General features: G+C 26.4%; 1 protein-coding gene across 5 annotated transcripts in view; it reads right to left on the bottom strand.

Moving 5' to 3' along the window:
- Window positions 1-784: 784 nt before the first annotated feature.
- Window positions 785-21,634, bottom strand: part of LOC123261028 (CD151 antigen-like) — a 92,755-nt gene continuing 71,905 nt past the window's right edge. For all 5 annotated transcript variants that reach the window (XM_044722498.1, XM_044722500.1, XM_044722499.1 and 2 more), the window contains 4 exons: window positions 19,219-19,410; window positions 5,637-5,810; window positions 1,625-1,786; window positions 785-1,493 (listed from right to left, as the gene is read on the bottom strand). In XM_044722498.1, coding sequence (XP_044578433.1) covers window positions 1,347-1,493; window positions 1,625-1,786; window positions 5,637-5,810; window positions 19,219-19,410 — 675 coding nt within the window. In that variant the 3' untranslated portion in view covers window positions 785-1,346. The remainder of the gene's footprint in view (window positions 1,494-1,624; window positions 1,787-5,636; window positions 5,811-19,218; window positions 19,411-21,634) is intronic.

Genomic DNA, 21,634 nt, shown 5'->3' with positions numbered 1-21,634 from the left:
CGAGTATTATTTTATATAATAAATAAATATGATTGCGATTTTATAATACATGCTATACTAAGGAATAAATCGTAAGATTTTAATATAGTGTTTGAAAAAATATTTTGCTTGTTTTCAAACTAGCCGACAGCAAAAAACATATTCACTTTTTTTACCAACTAGAGCAATATAATTACTTATCATCATTTATCTTTTATTTTCGATACATTTACTTTGTGATGTTCGATTCAGTAAATTAAAGATCTCGATGTGATTCCACTAAATTTTTTCATGAGTATTTATATTTTTTCCATTTATTCCAAACATAAAATTCAAAATTCATTTTTATACTTGATAAAACATAATTTTTTAAAAAATACTAACCGCAAAATCTATCATCTTTTCTTTGTATTCATATGAATTAAAAGTTCAATCGCATTATTCTTCGTGTTCTGTATAGATTATGCATCAATAATTTTTCATAGATTATAAATTCTATATTTAACTAACAAAGCTATTTTACAAACTACTATTTAATTTCCTTCCTAATTTACAGTATATAATAATTTAATTTCAATTTATTTTTTTTTTCTAATTATTAATCGTTAGTTATAAACAGAACACAATTTCGTGGATATTTATACAAATTTAATGCGACTATTTTAAGCTCCGAGCTCTTTTAATTTCCCGTCATGAAAATTCAAGTCAATTCGCTCCGATCTGAACTAAAACACATATTTTAATAGTGTATTTATTTATTAGTTTCTGCCTTAATCTTTAATCACTCATAAAGTTCCGTTTTTTACAGACAGAAGTCATATATTATCGAAATTTATCTGTAATTTTTTCAGAGAGAAGTCTTTAAAATTGTTACCTCTGACACTAGTACTATTGCTCTCGAAGCGAATACTTTACATGGACAAATAGAGATTATTTTTTAAATTACAATTTTCATACTAAATTCACTCATCAAGTTTTCACTGTTGAAAAGAAATTATAGTCTTCTTTGTACAGATGAGTAAATTTAGTGGTGATAGCACCTTTTTTATTTATTACACATTAATATTAATAGTAATAATAAATTTTATGAACACCGTGTTAGCATAGTACATAGTCATATCAATAAAAACATGTTCAACTAGTTTAGCAATCGATCATTCATATTCGGATGTATTCATTCTCCGACGTTTACGTAACGGATGAGATATCATTGTTAGTTTTTCGAGAAACTGTCACTATCTTCATATTTCTCGGTCTTCTGTTAGATTGATATCTCTTCGTTACGCGGGTGCTTCTTGTCAAACATGATGTTGTGCATACCTGCACCAGGTTTGACTGTTATTGTTGTCTTCATAGTAAAGTAATTCTCAGTCATCAAAATCATGCCGTAACTTTATATAAAGGCAGGAACCAAGAATTATTCCGAAGACTTCAAGAACAGATAATCCGAGACCGACAGCTCCCAAGATAATCAGGTGTTCCTTTGTCGTCTCCAAAAACTTGTATATGCATCCCTGTAATTATTTAAATAAGCATAATTATATCAAATTTTGTTACTTTGTGTTCATTTTACAAATAATCGTCTCAAGCATTAAAAGTAAAAGTAAGAGTAATATTATTATTATTATGACGCATATAAATTTACCGTGTATTGAATATTAGATGGATGATCTCGTCTTCCACAGAGTAGTGTGGGTGTTTTGCAACAACTATCAGGTACTAAACTTCCATCACGCTGTACTTGTTCATCTTTGAACCATTCGCTCGCTAACCAATCCTCGAATCTTCTTGCTCCACAGCATCTGAACTGTAATCATATGCAATATTTAATATTGTCCGTTCCAAGAGTAAAATTTAATGTATTTTAAAAATTATAGTTTTGTAGATCTATGAAAATAATTTTTTTGAAATTTTAGTGATTATGAATGATGTTCAGGACAACAATATAAAAGCGGGACATAAATTAGAAAAATAAAAAAATTAGTAAAAGTTCACCCTAAAGGCTATCCCTGCAACTTCCCGTTAATTCCATACCTGGGCGCTTAAAATTGTACTTATGACGTTTTTGAGATTTTTGAGCTCAAAATATAATTTATGTGATATTTTGAGCTTGCTGAGCTCAAAGAGATAGTATTTCTATTCATTTGAGCTCTTTGGGCTCAAAAGTCTGATAGAAGTTTCATAGAACACTACTTTTGGAATTTTCAAACCGCAATAACTTTTAAATGGATCAACCGATTTTCACGCAGTTGGCGGCATTCGACGCAGTTTTATCAGCCTCATAAAGAATTTTCAGGTTTTAATTGATCAAACCAAAAATTTCAGAGTAATTTCGAAAAAACACTTTTTTTAATTTTCTTCTGTTCACGATATCTCTCGAACGAACGAACCGATTTCGACCAGCTTGGTGGTGATCGACGTGGTTTTTTATTGTATAGAGCTGATTAGTATTTGAAATTGATAGGTAGAGCCGTTTAAAAGTCATCAAAAAAAAACCATATTTGAAAAAATTTTTTTTCTTAGTTTTTTTAAGATTTCTCAAAATCTACTGATCTGAATCGGCCCAAATTATATTCAAAATCTAAGTTTGGCCAAGCCCTTTCAAATGACACCAACCGCGAGAAAATCGGATGAGCCGTTCAAAAGTTATAAGCGGTTCACATACTTTCACACACACACGCACACACACACACACACATACAGACACCGTGACAACCTCACGAGAGTAGTCAGGGAAGCTTCTTATGACCTTCAAACGTCGAGATCTGATGAAAACTCGATTTTTGCAAATCGGGGTGAAAACAATAACTTGCCGATTTTTGAAAATCTTCGATTTTCTTAGCGGGAAGTTAAAAATTCATTTTGTTTTCTATTTATAAGCTTTGATTATTTAATGTAAAAAATTTTTTGTATAGGATTATTTTTACTTGATCATTTTTATTTAATTATACAAAATAATTAAAAATTTAATGATCTAATGATGATAATTTAATGATAATGATTTTAGGAAGTCATCAATTGCTAATATGAGTTTTTTTTTATTTTGTCAAATGCCCATAAATTTTTAACCATTTTCTATCGTATTAAGGTAAAAGACCCTGTTATTGACACTGAACTAGTTATTGACACTTGCAGTTTTATTTTAATTAAATAAAACAAATCGACTCTAAGAAATTAATAAATATAATTTTTGAATTATAAATTTTAAGATAATTGGATTTTTGAGAATATTTTATTTTTTTAATTACAATAAAATTGCAAGTGTTAATCAACTAGGCCAGTATCAATAACTGAGCCTTTTACCTTATTAAGCATAATTGAATGAAACCAAATTAAATTCATACTTTCAATACTTAAAATCCTATTGACAAAATATACTATGAAAATCAATAATGTCAAAAATTGGGAAGTTATTGTTTTTACCCCGATTTTTTTATTTCTATCGTATTAAAATATTTATTATTAATATTAATATATTAATATTTAAAAATATATGTATTTAAGCACAGATTAACTAAAAAATCAACTTATTGAAAAATAAATCAATTAAAAATAGAAAAATTCAAAGATAAATAATTTACGAATAAATTCATTTAACATTAAATTAGTTATCATCTAACAGAAAGTTACACTCGATAGAAAAACCAAATAATTAAGGGGGGAAATACGTGTAGAAGGCCGTTTTCATGCTGATTTTCATTAATTTTTTTAAGGTATAAGAAATTAATATTATTTATTGAAACTATCAGGTTATTTTATACATATATTTATGAGTATTTTTTCGTATTAAACAATAATATAAGTTAACAAATAGCGGAGATATCAGCTGATACACATCGTAGGTTGTCATCCGATTTAGCAATCTGTGTGCAGTATGGAAGCCACAATTTTTATTTGAAATCAATGGCACAGAAAAATTACTTCATTTATATGTGTATCTTCCATATGAACCTCAATTCCACAAAAAAAAAGTAAAAATTTCCATTTTTTACAGGGCTGTAAAATTAAGTCGTGATTTTTTATCACTTTTTCATACATAGTCTATTAAAAAAAAATAGTTTAAATAAAAATATCGCTTTCGATTGAGGTTCATATTCAAGGTGATTGTATAAAGAAAATTATAAGCCATATCGCAAGATGATTGGTTTAAAACTCTTTGAGCTAGACTGCACACAGTTTTGAAAAAACTCGTTTCGAGAAAAACGCGTTTGAAAAAAAAGTGACAGAAAAAGTTAATGTAAAATAGTATTAAAGTAATTAATAAATCGCTTATAACTTTTGAACGAATGGAAATTTTGACTTTAAATTTTCAATCTATATTTTTGAATAGTTTTACAAGCGATTTATAAAAAAAAAAAAAATTGAATCGTTTTAAGCCTGTACACGTATTTCCCCCCTTAAGAAAACATTTGCAGCAAGATCAATACTCGCTAAATCCAACTCTCACTTGTTAATTCGAGAAAAGTTATTACTTTGATTTTCTTTTTTGTGTTGCTCTTATTATCACTTAATAATTTCAACTTGTAAGAATTTCAAGCTCTATGAAATTGATTATAGCGGGATCGATTGCATAGTTGATACAATCGCAATTAATTTTATTGGTTTCAAATTCGCTAATAATAATCAGTACATCAATTCATATCAGTAAATTAAGTTTTAAAATAAAACTCTCCCAATTTTGCCAGTCTCTTGTTTTGAACATATTACATGAATATTTTATTTTTAAATCAAGTGCGTACATTCCTTTTAATGCAATACTACACTGATAAAAAAATTGGCTCGACTCAAGAAAAATTTCTTAGACCAAGAATAATTTCTTAGCTCAAGAATTTATTTTCTTGACTCAAGAAAATCATTTTCTTCAAAATGGTATTCTTGGTTCAAGAGTTTGGCTCTTGAGTCAAGTCAATTTTTTTATCAGTGTAGTAGCTGTAGCACAGCAAAATATAATGGGTTAAAACTGTTGGTAGTGTATTTAAGAATATAAACTTGATAGGTGAAATAAACAAGCTAATTTGTAAAATTGATAAAAAAAATTCGAGAAATAATTGACTATAATGAATATCCCGAAAACTTTTTAATCATAAGTTCTTCATCTCTTTTGGCACGCGCCATAACTTATTTTTATTTATAGACTTTGTATTTACAGTTATAACTGTAGTTACAGTTATAACTATTCACAAAAAGTAAATAATTATTAATAAAGTATAATCAGTTAGAAAATAACAATAAGCAGTGACTTATTGACAAAATCATGGAAAAAAAAATGTTGGCAACATCTGGTGATTTAATAACTTCATGTGTGCAATTCTTGAACATATTCGATAAAAATGGCTATATTTGATTTTTAAAGGATAAAAGTATTGATTGTACAGACGAGGAAGGCCAAAAAGTAAATGCTGTGTTTGACAAAAAAAAAGTGTAATTGTTCTTTTAGTAGGATGTTTGCTGAATTCTTAAGAAGTGTTATTAAAAAATTTCTCTCAGTAAGAAATAAAAATACTGAAGAATTCTTTCTTGTAAATTTTTTCATACTTTCAAGTATTTAATAAAAAAACCTGTAGTATTTGATAAAAAATATACTCATTATATTTAAGTAAAGGTATTTTATTACATTAATCAATATGATAAAACTATTTCTATGTACGTATACTTACTTCAATCTGCATTCTGTCAATTGCTGCGGTTTCTCGAGAACTCACAGAGTAATATTCCAGGAAAGTGCGGTTCAGAGTATCCTTTAGCTCCGGGCCGACTTGCTCTTCGTGCAATCTAGCCAATATGCCAACTCCTGCTTCTAACCCTAGGACAGCCATCACCACGAAAATGTACTGAAAAAGAAAGAAATGAATAAATAAATGATGTCAATAAAAACTTTAGAAGAGTATTATATTTTTTACAATGATAAATCCAATATATAAATGTACAAATTATCTATTTAATTAAAAGAATAAGAAAAACGTTCTCCGGTGTATTTGTTTAATAATAGGGGTTTTTTTAAGTTAAATCTAGACTGATATATCTTTATTATAAGATGAGTTTTTATAGAATTCAAATTGGTACCACCAAAAAAGTTGTAACTTGAATTAGTACTTTTCCACGGTTTTATATTTTTTCGGCGATAGACAATTTATCACTTAAATAATGAAGATAATAAAGAATATTTTGTAATAGACATATTTTTATTTAAAAATAGATTTTGATAGTTAAATTTAATGTATTTTCTGGTGATAGTCAATTTTTTATGGTAAGTTTTTGGAGGAGCTTTGAATAGTTTGTTGGTTCTATTCGTTTTTTATACAACATTTACTTATTAAATTACTTTAAACTGATCTTGTCGTAGCAATATTATTTTCTGAAACCTTTTCAGAAGTATTAATATTATTATGCTTTACTTGAACACCTCTCGGTTTTTACAAGGCTGATTCCTCTTTTTCTCTTAGCTCTACGCTTTTTCTATTTATCATATTGGACCTCAGCAAGTCCCACCTGACACTTCATTTTTACTTTTAATTTTTGCGGCTGTGGACCGACTTGTGCTTTCTGTACCGTATTCACCCTGAACCTCACCTCTCAGGCTGTTGGAACAGAACCATGGGGAAACCACAGAGAAAACCCATGATAGTACAGTCAGAGATGGGCTAAGTCTAGAGTGATTGATAAGAAACTCTTCTTTATCGACCACTGGAGCATTAGGCCCCTCTCCTAGTGTGCAGAGATCCCTCGCGCTATCCAACACCGACTAGAGTGGTCACCCATTCAAGTTGTTGCTTAAATGGGTGATCACCCAAGTCAGACGTGTGCCGCCCGGCTATCTCTGCCACTTTCAGAAGCTGGCAACGTAACGCACATATTTTTATTTATAATCACTGAAAAATAGTGGTGCGTACCGGGATCGAACCCGGGTCCCACTCTTTCGAAAAGAGGGTACCGAGCCGACTAGGCTATTGCCCGCCTCTCCTTTTCAGAAGTACTTAATTAACAAATTATGCATACTGTGATTAAAAATATCGAAAAATCATGAAGCTCAAGTTTTTTATTCATAATATTTAATTGTCAGCAGTCACAGAGTGAATGCAGGTTGTTTGTATTCAATTAAGCTGTTTATGTTATTCGTGATGATTAATGAATATTTATTTTTTTTTTCAAAATTTTTATTTTCAAGACTATATCTTAAGGTTGTTGAAATACATTATTATAATTACTTACTAAATAATTTAACAAAAATAATTATTGTATTTCTGATAAATGTCAAGGTAGTTTTTAAAACAGTGCCTTGAATGATCATTTTCAATTTTTTTTGATTATAATGAAATTTAATTAAAGTAAGTATTTAAAAAAAGTTTTAAGTTACAAAATGAAATGATAAAAATTGAAAATGTACAACTGATGAAGTATACTTATTGATAGACTCAAATTAATATTAAATTTGTAAATTATAATATCCTCATTACTATCATTATATGTTTTGTTTAGCATATTAGAATATTGGCTAAGAAATAAAAAAGATTTAAGGATATGCAATTATTTTTCATTAACAATTCCTCATGCTAAAACTTTTTATCGAATAAAATCTTCCCATTTAAAAAGACCGTTATTAATTTTTACAGATATTTCAATGAGGAATTGTTATGTTTCAAAAAGTTAATTTTTCATATTTTATACCTAACTGAGATGTGTATTATTATTAAAAAAAAAATTTCGCAATTTAGATTTTTCATGAGACTTTTTATAAACTTTAATATTATTAATATAAAAATAAAATTCTTATTTCCAAGACAAGTTTATTCAATTTTAATGATTGAAATAATTAAATACTAAGTATTTCATCAATAAGGAACATCAACACACTTAATACCAAGTATTTGACAAATTTAAAATATTAACAAAAAATTAAAAAATTTTACATCATGAACTATTTTATGATTTTTTTTAATAAAAATTTTTTGGTATTTTTAAAAATAAAAGTTTTAGGTATTTACGAATTCAATATTATTTTATGTTTGAATTAAATTATAATTTTCTTATTTCACTCTAAGAAACAAAAATTTCGATTAAACTTCAATTATTATTTTTTTTTTTTTTCAATAGGTAAGTAAATTAAAAAAAAATGTTCAATTAAATAAAAATATACTAATACATATGTAGTAAATAAAAATATTTAAATCGAAGGTAATTACATGAGTGTTATTTACAACTTGATTAAAAAATTTTATATGAAAATTATGTCGTTAATATTATACGGCTCTCCTATACGGCTTTTCTGAGGGCTCTTGTTACCTGACAAGTATGAGTGAAAAGCAAATATCTGATAGTGAGCTCTAATGGACAGAGATCGTAGCGGTCATTGATACCCGTATGTGTATAGCTCTTGTTAATCTTGTTATGTCAGTTATATGTCAGTTGTTATTGTCAAAATATTGCTTCAATTTATTAAACAAATATAACTTTTTACATGACTGATTGATGATCTTGTCTGTCAACACTTATCGTAAATCACTAGAACATTGTTATCTATTCAGCTGTAATTAAATTTTTACAATATTTCTAAGTAGTAAATTACTTGGCAGAATAAAAGCCAAGTGATGAAAGTGTTCAACAGATAAAAGTAAGATATATAAGATATAACGACGTATTTCATTGTGAGGAGAACTAAATTGCTGAATGAAATAGATAAATGGGACGTAATTGATTAAAGTGTTGAAGAAATTTAAGCCAAACAACTTGTGATTGTGTTTTATATACGCTAGTAGAAGCTGTTATGTACTTGTATAAGTTTCATTGCTTAAATCTAATTTATGACAGTAATGCATTATATTTGATTTAAGCTACAGACTCATGATTTTTTCTTTGTATTTTTTTATGTTCATCGAGTATTATAATTAAAATTTTGTGGCTAATAGTTTTTAATTAAACTAACTCTTGAATAATTTAATTTGTGAGAGATAAAAAATAAATTTAATGAGATGATTCGCAGATTTTTCAACAATCCGTGAAAGCTTGGATACGCTCTGAATTTTTGCTAGTCAGCAAAGAGATCGTTTAATGGCTTTTTAACAGGCAAAAAAACGCCTGACTATTTTTTTTAGTCCCTTTTTATCTCTAGACAAAAGAATATTCCTCGAAATATTTAAGAATTTATGACAGCTAATTATGCTGCTAATTAGGTAAATTATCAAAAATATTTCATTTTTTAATAAACAGTAATAAACTTTTTCTATTAACACTTTTGAATTACCATAATTATTTTAATCATTCGTTAATTTTCTTAATACGATTTAATTAATTAGATAATTTATTTTTAATTGTCCGTTAATCCTAAATTAATAATTATATGCTTAAAGGAGCGAAACTTTTAGACTATCATTATTTTAAAATATAGAAAAGTTGTCCTAAATTGTTAGAGATTTCAAACTTTCAACTAAGAAAATTGTAAATTTTCTAAAATTCGAGAAGATATTGTATAAAATATATTTCGTTCAATTTTTAAAAGTTGAGTTTTTGTCAGATATTAAATGTCTGTGTGCATGTATGAATTTCTTTGATATTTTGTTCTAATCAGGAAAATCAATTTGGAATTTATTTTTCATCATGCTCTTTTAAAATGTGTTTCCTTTCTTCAATAAATATGTGTATTACCGGTCAACGTTAAAATAAACCCTATTCTTTAGCCTGAAAGACTGCATCAAATGCCGGACTGCATTTAAATCGATTGGTTAGTTATTGCCGACTAAAGAATTGAAACATTACCATTTTTTCATTTTATCGAATAATTTATGACATTGATTTTTTTTTTGAGAAGACCAGCTTTTTCAATTTCTGTCAGAATCACTCCAATTTATTGATTGGTTTCTACTGTCAATGGAAAATTTAAGTAATGAACGTTTTTCTCCCTTTTTTTTTGGTTTAGTATTTGTTTTAATTTTCCGATTAAAATAGAATAAATAATCTTCATCAATTTTTTTTTTCAATCGATTTTAATAACTTTTGTTTATTTATTTTTAGGAATTAAATTAACAAGTGTATTATTTTTAAAAAAATCCAAAAGTGCAAATTAAAAAAAATTATGAATTCAATTTTTTAAAAATATCTTTTTAGTACTAGTCATTTGGTTTTTAAATTATAGCAAAAAAAGGTTCAGTGTCATATTTATTTAAAAAAATTTTTATTGACTTTTGACATAACATTTTTGAGACCGAAAAACTCAAAAATTGTATTTTTAATCGAAAATAAAAAAAGTTTGAACAGTCTCATAAAAAATTGAGCAATAAAAAATATTTGATACAGTCCAGGTAAAATTCAACGAGGGAATGAATTTTAAAGAAATAAAATTGTAAATTGAAAAATCAGCAAACGAGCGTATGGAATAATTTAATACTGACAGTACAATAAAATGCTCATAAAATCTGTGTGAACGAGGTAAAATATATATCACGCGTTTCAGTGAATCAGATTTATTGACGGGCGACGGACATGGCTATTTGTATTGTTCAACATTCCGATGTATGCATTCGACTTGTCGTTCTACAGGGAGACACACACGCGGCGAACTGTCAATTACCACGTTACGCTAAATTCTGAATTCATGGCAATATATTGCACCACTATGGTCTAATTTATTATCAACCGTTCAATAAACTATCTGTCTATATCGATCACTTTGATCCTCATGCGTTCAACAATCTGTACTATAACAAATCTCACGTATTCAACTCATTCACTTTCTCCAATCTCCAATGCCCAAATTTCTGCATGTCATTCTACTCAATAGATCTATAATAATAAGTATAATAATTTAGTTTTGTGCATGCAATTAATTTGAAATATTTCTATATTAATTATTCAATTTGAATTATAGACATTCTAGCAGTAGTGAATTAATTTCTGTGGTGCAAATGGATATAATGTTATTTATAACATATCATACATTTTAATTGAGAATTAAGAGACATTATATATGAATGTAAATGATGTCAAAGATAAATTATTGCTCCGCCTATACTAAGGTACGTCTTGTTAAGTTTCAGGTATAAAAATGAAATGGTTAATTAAAAATAAGTTTTGTTTTTAAATTGTTATTATCATAATCAATCACTTCTAAAATTTAGTATTATTTTTAAAATATCTGAACCGGTTAAAAAATGATAAATGAAACACTACATCGTAAAATCATGTGAGTTAATAAAATACTATAGAATATTTTACAGTGAATAATTATTTTTTTTATACTATAGGCACTGATAAGAAAATTAACTTGATTCAACAGGAAAAACCTTCAATTAAGAAAATCATTTTTTAGAATTTCTTTGCCTCGAATTAGTTAAAAAAATTCTGGAACCTAGATTTCTTTCTTGATTTAATATCAGTAATACCACCAAAAGTACCCTATTGGGATTTTTTTTAATCGATACCGATTACTACACTGTAAAAAATTAGGAGTGAATCGGAAGTGAATTGTGAGTGAAATTTACTTCAAATTCACTACCATCACTTGGAATACCGGAGTAAAGTCATTGACCACTCCGCGTTCGGAGTGAATCCGGAGTTTTTTTTCAGCGGAGTGATTTTGAAGTGATTCCAGAATGAATCTGGATTTTAATCCGGAAAACATCCAAGTACGGAGTTTTTATACTAAAATCTATTTTATACCAAAAATATTTTGTACTAAAATTTTACCGAGAATTTTTCTAAATGTAATTTCAATTCACAATTATGAATTATAATGTAAAATTAGTTAATAGAATAACCAAACTTTGAATTTTAACTTAAGCACGTTAGATAATAAATTACCTCGTAAATAATTAATAGTGAATATTTTACTACAACTTTAGCGGATGTAGAAATGATGTTATAATTGAATCCGTCAGTCATATGAATATTTTACTCTAACGCTTGAAATCTGATTCAACATCCAACTCATAGTCTGCTAACTAATCTCCACAATATACCAATTCGACGTAAAATCAATACTGATATATCTATTTAAACACTGTTGAAATCTACACCATCAAAAATTTCAAAATTCCGTTGACAAAGCATCTTAATTTTTATTACAACTTGTTTTAGCATTCATAAATTCCGAGTGAGTATTTTAAGTACCTTTCTGAACATAAGGAGTTAATTATAATGATTAATTTTCCAGCATTGTTTGTATTATTCTGAAGGACATCAGCACGATATTTAGTGCAAGCGTAGTGAAAATTTAAGATCAAATGAATTTGATTATTTAATACTTAATAAGTCAAGGAGTGTAATACCTTTTACATTATATCTTACCAATGAAAAAATAGAATTCAATAAACCCAACCAAAAAGATCATACCGACTTCTAAAGGAAATTTATTTAGCCATGCGACGAGAAATAGAATAAAAAAATTTACAAGGTGCACAAGAATATAATCTAGAGTTTTATGATTTTTTTTATGTGGTATTAAGCGAGTTGTTTTTATTTGACAAGAAAATATATAGTAGCGGAATTTTATAATAGACAGGTCGGTTTAAATGATCGTAAAGTAAGAACAAATTATATGATCATGAGCTTAAATGTATTTTCTTTTATTACAATTCGCATTTTTTAAAATTATCTTTCGTGTCGGAACTTACATTTCGTTCAATTACATGGCTATCTAATTTTATGCATCAAATATTTCATTTTGATTCATTATAACATATTGAAACTACGGTTCTTTTTTTTTAATATCCGCAAAATTTAATAACTTTTAGGACGTTTAAAAAAAAATTTTAGAACGTACTTGGTGTGCGTCATTGTGTATTTCAATTTTTTTAAAGTCCTAGTAAATAGATTTTACGAATTTCATTAAAAGTAAAATATTTTACAACCACACACACTAAATACGTTCTAAAATTTTTTTTTAAATTTTTAAATTTACAATAAAATTTTTTTTAATTTCCGAAAATCATAAACAATCATATCGGTTACTTGGATTTTTAAATTTTTTTTTGTATCTTTCATGTTAAGCTAATTCGTTAGAAGTTATTTTTTGTGTACTTGAAATTTGATGAAGTACTATAGAAGTGGGTTTTTAACAAAACTATCGCAAATCACTAACAAAAACGGCTTGTTTGATCTTTAACTGTCTATAATTGTTTGAAAGATTTAAGTTTTTATTATAATAGGTTCGCAGAATTACCGGTTTACTTTCATAATATTTTAAATACTCGGGAAATGATTTGTGCAAAAAATCGGAATGCAAAAGAAAGTATTGAAAATTATACTGTCTTTTTTACAAGATGTAATCATTGATTTTTGATTAGAAAAGTTCTTATTAAATTGAGGAATAAAAACTATGTTGGGTTTTGTATGGTAAGTAATTAAATTCGATGTATGTCGTGACATTTGTAACAAACTTTATCTAACGAAAATTAAAGACAGGTAGTCTGGTAATAAATAAAATTGTCGGTATGAAATAAATAAAAAAGAATTGAATTACTAGCGTTAATCCAAAATTGCCGTTAATTTATCAGTGACATTTTTTTATTGATGTTGACCATCAATTCACGTTTCTTGCTTCTCTTTAATTTAATTTTCAATTCCACTAATTACTTTCATACGATTTAATACTGACAAAAAGAAAACTGAGATGTTATTTCAAAGAAAATAAAATATTTCTTTGTTAAAAAACTTTTATTTGCGACGTCTAGGAAAAATAAGGTCTAAGTGCATTAAGTCTCAGTGTTTTTCTTTGCCTCAAGTCCCAAGCGTTTTATAAAAGATCAAATCAACCGTTTATTAGATACATAAAGATGCAAATGAAATTCGAAAAATAAATCTTGGGTGACTTGAAAATAATAGTGATTTATTTCATAATATGTAACAAAAAAAAAAATTATGACAAATTTCATCAACCTTCATGATAGAAAATCGTAATTAGTTTTATCAGTTCTACATGCTCTCAAGCTTTTTGTAATATTGAATAGATGAATAAAAAAATAAATAAATAAACAAATTTAATGGAAATTGGAAAGATAAGCAAAAAAAATATTTAGTTAAAATCGAACTCGCTTGGTCTTGCAATTAATCGATCTGAATAATCATAATATGTTATGAGTAGAAGATACTATCTTTATTTATATATTTTGAATAAAATTATAGATATAAAAATAATATAGTTTAAAAATTCACTTCAAGATAAAAGTGAAGTTTGTCAATACTTAAAGAGTCACTTGAGTAATTAATTTAAAAGGTTACATTGAAAACACAGCAAATGTATATAATTTGAATTTTAATATAATAAATTGAGTACTCTTCAAAATCAAAGTCAATATTTTTTACTATAACAAACGAATAAAAATTTTTAGATCAATATTATACGAGCTCGGATTAAAGAGAGAGTAATATAAAATTTCAATTATTCAGATGTTCCAAGTCATCACGTGTGTCTGTGGATTATGGATATTCGAAGAAAATTAAAATTGAAAAAAAAAAACGTTTTGAAATTTCATGCATTATAAAGTTTGAGCTATTAGTAAACTTATGTACGCTAGAATACTGAAAGTATTTATGAGATCTCAACTCAATTAAATGTCTGGTAAATCCATTTGCATAAAGTTCAGGACTTTTAGTGATGTGATGATGATGAGAGGCTACACATAGTGTGGTATATGATCTTTGAAAAGTAAATTAAAATAATTTAAGTATCATCTTTATAGTAAATTACTGTCTGTGGAGTATATAAGAGCCTGAACTAAGTAGGTTTTAGGATGTTAGATACGCGAAGTGGCTGTTATGGCTATTATGCATATACATATGCTACTAGCATACGTTGCACATGTAGGTGAATGATAAGAATGAACGTCAACTAAGTTGAATTCACAGAAACAACCTACTGTACGTACATTTGATATATATATTACGATCTAATACATCTCAATGAACTAAATCTAGGTCATTGCTTCGAAGATAACTTCGTTTTTGTGATCATTTAACACTTTTTACATTTATTGATTATAGTATCAATTCGTCAAGGATCATTAACTTTAGTGTCACTTATATTGAAGATAAATAGCGCTTTATGTACACCAAGCGCATTCAAGAGTGATTTTATTTCTTGTATTACTATTTTTTTTTTATCAATATTATTTAGCTTATCGTACTTACAGAAAATTTATTGTAGCATTAAGATAAAATCGAAAAATTCTTTAAATCATCAGTTAAAAATTGTTTTCATTATAAATTTCCACTTATTTTAGTAACAATATAAACAGAATTTTCTAAAAAATGGTTTTTTTAAGAACCTATAATCTTATTGTAAGCAGCAATGAGATTTAATTACTATAATATTTTATTTGAAATATATGCCGATGGTCTACTAAGCGAATTGTGTAACTCCATTTTTATAAAATTTTCAATAGAGGCAAAAAATATTTTATGGAAAGTAATATAGATATTAATTAAAAAACAAAAAAAAAATTATTGAAAATTTGTTTATTATTGAGTAAAAAAATATCTTACATAGTACAATTGTATCGTCTATTAAGATTTTTTGGAGTTAGCCAATTTTCGGCCTAAAATTTAAAAAGTAGATAGATTTAAAAAAAAAAACCGTTCTAGTTTTTAGAATATAATTTTCAAAACCATACATCTGCACATCGAAGATTCATATTTACCTTTGAAACTCTACACATACACCTTATAGACATTGAGCTCGATCAATTCCTGGCGAATTCTTACGAGATACTTGAAATGAAAAGTGGTTAAGATTCCTGATAAATGTTTAATTCACTGAGAAAATGTAAGCTCTATATACAGCGAATATCAGAATATCTATATTATATTGATGTAGCGCTCGATAAAATGTGGGAAATAAATTGCTTCCATTTTTAAATCAAATTCTGATGAACGTAATTGAACGAAAAACTATCTCCATTTTTTAAAAATACAATTTCATCGTAATTAATTGGCATTCATCAATTCTTTATTTTCAATTGAAAATTTAAAGCTTGATATAAAGATTTATACACTGAAAAAAAAAAATTTTTTTATTCAGAAAAAAATTTCTTGGCTCAAGAATCGTTTAAAATAAATTTTGGTTTTGTGACAAAAGAATATCAATATCTATCATGATAATAAAATATTGGCATTAGTTTTGATAGATTAACAAACGAATAGGTTCACTTGAATTAAACAAAAACAAATTCGATTAATTAGATAAATTCTTCAGACAAGAAAATATATTCTTGAAAATGATCAAGAATATATATTCTTGTAACAAGAAAATTTTCTCAAGAGTAGTACTTTTTTTTCTCAGTGTAGTATAGTCAGTGATATATAAAACACAAGAAAATTATTACGTTAATTCATCTTGGTCGATCATTTCTATAGAGTGCAGCTTTAACTGAAATGATATTTTACAAGCATAATATATTAAAGTTTTCTTCGAGGAATTTATAAAAACTTTTTCTACTTGATAGATGTTTGATCAACGTTTATTTTATCAATATGTCATAATGTCATAAGTCATAAGTCATGAAAGTAATAATCATAATTGTCAAAGTAATAATTAGTTAAATGCAGATAGTTTATTCACTTGGTACATAATTCTCAAATATATTATTTATTCAATACTTTATGTATGTATAAATATGATTGTAATTAAATAATTCTACTAATATTGTTATATAACCCTCCAGTATTTACATTATGAAAATTTTAAATAAGTTTATTTTTAACTGCTTTTGTTTTACTTTTCAAAATGAAAAGAATGATTTTCTGTCTTTCAAAAATTTGTTCTATTTTTAAAATTAAAAATTTGTTTCTCTTTCATCAGTTAGAAAGTTTGTAAATAAGAATAAAAAATTTAAAAAAAAATTTTTTTTCCATTTTCTGTTTCTTTTATTTCTGTTGCATTTTGATATAATATTTTTAAAATTTTAGAAGATATTAAATGAAATTCAGAACTTCAATAAGATTATTAGTATTATTAAAGATATTCTAAAAAATAGTATTTTTTTATTACACTTTTCCAAGTAGAAAAAACTTTATAAAATAAAAGGAAAAAAAAGAAGAAAGCTTTCACCAGTTCCACATAAATAAGTTATAATGTACTATTTTATGATGATAGTCATCCTATTTGAGTATGGTTTATGTAGTGTGAATTTATGGAAGTATTTTCGGAGGAAAATGTCATTTCCATAAAAAGTAAATTAAGTGTATTCATATTTAGATGTTATTTTAAAATATGAAGCACATTAACAAAATAAGATTATGGAATAAATTAAAATGTTTTAGTCTGGCAAATAAAAATAGTTGAAATAATATTAAAGTACTACAATAAATATCATCTTTACATCCTTAGACTCAATGATACTTTCGTCTGAAATACTGTAAATTTTTCATTTAATTTTTATTGCTTAGACTAAGAGCCTTTTTCATTTTGTGTTATTAAAGAAAATTCGAGTGTTTCTAAAGTAGAGTTGTAAAAATTTAACAATGTTAAAGTAATGAAAAAAAAAAAAAAAAAAAAAAAAAAAAAAAAAGTGAGAGAAAATGTACGGGCTTAACCAATTACTTTCTACTGATGTAGACGCTACCATTTCCAGATATAACTCATATAAAATATTATTTTATTTGTACAAAATAAAACAGTTCTCATCTATTTGTTAAGCTTTTCACGGGTCAAAAAACAATATAGTTTTATTAGTATTAGTACTAGTATACATGCATGCACATAAAACGAAATCCATTAAAGGAAACGAATCAAGCATTAAACAGCAATGCTTTTCCGCTTTGTTTAAGCTGATTCTTAATAGAAAAAAAAATAAATCATTCAATCTCATTTTTTTAAAGTAACAACATCGTATTTATTTTCATTTGTTTGATTGTATTATTGAGAAGAGTAATTTAATCTACAAGTATGATTTGTTAAAAAAAGCTTTTTAATGTATTGAGTAGAGGAATTTCATTTAAATATTTAAGATATTTGAGTTATACTATATTAACTGTTCGTTAAAATCCAATAAGTTATGAGATATTTTTATAGATACTTGTATCAAGAGGTTTTTTATTCTCAAGAAGATATAAAATTCTATTGCTATATTTTTGTGATAACGTTTAAAAATAGCATACAAATCTTTCAAAAATTAAATTTTCAGATTTTTTTTATCATATAGAAATTTCCACGGATTCGAGTTAACTTTTTAAATTACAAGAATTGAATATTTAAACTAAATATTTTTCTCGATTTTAATATTTAATTATTGTAAAAAAAAAAAAAGATATTAGAAATTTAAGAACAGCAAAGATAAAAATCAGTCAATTTAGAAATTGTCACTCTAAAATTTTAAAAGATGACATTGTTATAAAATGTATTTTTCTTTTTTGCCAATCATTTTTAACGTTATTTTTATTTCGCTGAAGTATTACGCGCTCGGCTTTTTAATTTTTTTTAATAAATTCATTTTAACTTAAAACTTTTTATAAGCATTGCTTGATCTTTAACGTCATATTAAATAAATAAAATTTTACATTATCAAAATAGCTGAATATAAAATAATAAATAATGATTATCAATTGAATAAAATACTGATTAGGTAATACAATTAACGAACAAGTTATATTCGTCCAATAGAGATCGTGCTACTTATAATTTCCGAACGGCATTATGGTAATTTTGAGCAATCAGCCGCTTTAACGGGTTTACCAATTGTATCCAGATGTGAAATAGTTAATGTTTTACGACAACGCAAAATCTCATATACGATTATTGCTTCGTGTATAAAAATTATTTAGAGGTTGTAATTTATTATTCATGTATTGAGCGAACGTGTGACAAACAATTAGCGTAGAAATAGCATTTTTTTTAATAACATCTTTGACGGTATGTATAATACTCATAAATATAAAAATAATTAAATCTCAATATATGCGGGTTTAATTAAAGTATATAAATGGTCAATTTATGTTAATTAAATTATAAATATTTAGTTTGAATGTTTGTATTAAAAAAAAAAAAAAAAAGAATATAATTAAGTGTTTATTAAGTTTTTTCAGTTGCTTTATTAGACTTAAAAAAGAACTATTATTTTAGTTTAAGCTTACTGTACTTTACTGCGAAGATAATTTATTTATTTTTTTTATTTTTTTGTAACTCTTTCCTCAACTTTTATAAAGTTTTTCATCATTGAAACTTTATCGTGCGTCTTGGAAAGAATTAAAAGATTTTCCAATAATAAAAACTTGATTTAGACTTAAATAATAATTTTAGTTTATTCTATTACTTACTATTAGTAAGACGCATCGATTTTCAGATGACACGCCGCCACAACCGAGCCAACTGCCAATTACTGCTAAGGCTCCAGCGACAATAAGAGCATATGCAAGGATTGGATACGTTGATGTTGCCATCAATGATATGTAACTGTGTTTGGCAATTACCGTCCATATTCCTATTCCACCAACTACTAGTCCAGAAAGCTGCAATATTAAATGATAAATAATAAATAATACTTGCACGGATTATAATACAAATTATAAAGATAAAACTTATCTTTTATTTTACGGTCAATTTTTTTTCATTTATTAAATAAAATTTTATGACCTTTCACGAATCATGAGTGAAATAAGTTTTAAATATGAAATTAAGGAATTTTTTAAGACTCTCAGTTGGAGACTTCTTTTACGAGATAAGTGGAATAGAGTCCAAAGTAGGAACTAAAGTTAAGATATAACGTGTGGGTGTATTCCGTGCCGTGATTTTGTATGTAGGCGAGGCGACATTTGAATTCCAACGAACCTGTTTTTCATAATGTTTATTCTTGCGTATGTTTAAGTTATTCATTATCATATCTCAATTATTATAAATGCTTCTTCGCAAATTAGCTAAAAAATTTAGTAAATCTAGGTATGTATGGACTTCAACCACTCTTTTTATGATGAAAATAATTAGTAAGATGAATAAGTTTACTATGACGGAAAATTTTATAAAAAATTGAATTTTTTTTTGTAAGTTGTTTTTCAAGAAAATAAATCAATTTTAAAGATGAAGCTTGTCTACTCAATATTGGAGTATATAAACAATTTTTATAAATATAAAATATTAAACAATTAAAATTTAAGTATACTGCATTTTTTTTGTACATTTTCGATTTTTTTTTTTTTCAAAAAGCCCGCTCTTTTAACACAAAAACGGCATTTTTAAACACATATACTACTACCTCCACCATTCAAAATACTCGATAAGAAAAATAAATAATAAAACGAAATTAAAAAAAAAAAATTAGAAAAACGGTTCACCCTAAAGGCCATCCCTTCAACTTCCCGCTAATTCCATACCTGGGCGCTTAAAATTGTACTTATGGAATTTTTTAGATTTTTGAGCTCGCTGAAATCAAAGAGATAATACACTACTCACAAAAATTAAGGGAATAAAAAAAAAATTCAAATTTTTTTTTAATTTTTGACGGGCTGTATTTCAGCGGAAAATGATTGTATTGCAAAAATAAAAAATTAATTTTGAAGCTCAGACTCTAGTTTTTAGATCTTAGGGTCAAAATTTGTTAGGAATTACGGTTTCAACATGATCTGAATGAATAGAGCGAAAAAAAAAATTTCCAAATTTTTGAATTTTTTTTTTCACTCTATGGGCTCCGAAAAATTTTTTCAGATAAAGCGACCTCATGGAACAGATAGCCTGTTTATTTAGCTTTAATTTCATTTTTTATTTAGCTTGATACGACCATTTGTTGCGGAGATATCCGAGATTAGACGAAAAAGGACGTTTATGTCTTTAACCATCAATATTTCTGCAACCAATAATTGCACAGCAAAAAAAAGGACAGTTTTAGAAACTGAAAGAAATTTCTAATGAAATCCTATAAAAAAATTCCAGGAAAAAAAATCTTATCGATGTACGATACTGCTTTAAAGAAAGTTGAAAAAAGTGAATTTTTCCTTTATTTTGGTTAACCGACTGTATCTTAACAAATACTGACGGGGAAGCTAGACATCGCAGGAATTTTTACACCTCAATATATCCCTAAGAATCCTGTAAATTTTCAGATCGATCCATTCAGTAGTATTTCCACTCCGAGTATTCAAAATTTTGAAAAAATTAAAGGAATAAGATTTTATCCATTATCGTGCTGCAATCTTCAGAAAAATGAAGAATTGATTTTTTTTTGTTTTGCACTCAATTTGCCTCAGCTCATCAGTAAATTTGAATAAAAAAAAAAGACAAACAAAAAAATTGGAAAATTAAGATAAAAAAAATTTTTTTGTCAACAAAAAAAAAATTTTTTTTCACAAAAAAAAACTTTTCTTACAAAAAAAAATTTTGTTTTTAAATTTTCGAATTTTTTTGTTTGTCTTTTTTTTATTATTCAAATTTACTAATGAGCTTTTTTCAAAATTTTGAATACTCGGGGCGGAAAAACTACTGAATGGATCGACCTGAAAATTTATAGGGTTCTTAGGGGTACATTGAGGTATAAAAATTCCTGCAATGTCTAGCTTCCCCGTCAGTATTTGTTAAGATACAGTCGATTAACCAAAATAAGGGAAAAAGTTACTTTTTTCAACTTTCTTTAAAGCAGTATCGTACATCGATAAGATTTTTTTTTCTGGAATTTTTTTGTAGGATTTTATTAGAAATTTTTTCCAGTTTCCAAAACTGTCCTTTTTTTGCTGTGCGATTATTGGT

The sequence above is a fragment of the Cotesia glomerata genome, linkage group LG3 (genome assembly GCF_020080835.1).
Source record: "Cotesia glomerata isolate CgM1 linkage group LG3, MPM_Cglom_v2.3, whole genome shotgun sequence".
Classification (NCBI taxonomy): domain Eukaryota; kingdom Metazoa; phylum Arthropoda; class Insecta; order Hymenoptera; family Braconidae; genus Cotesia; species Cotesia glomerata.
Note: the sequence above shows the minus strand (reverse complement) of the source record. Positions and strands in the feature narration are given on the sequence as shown.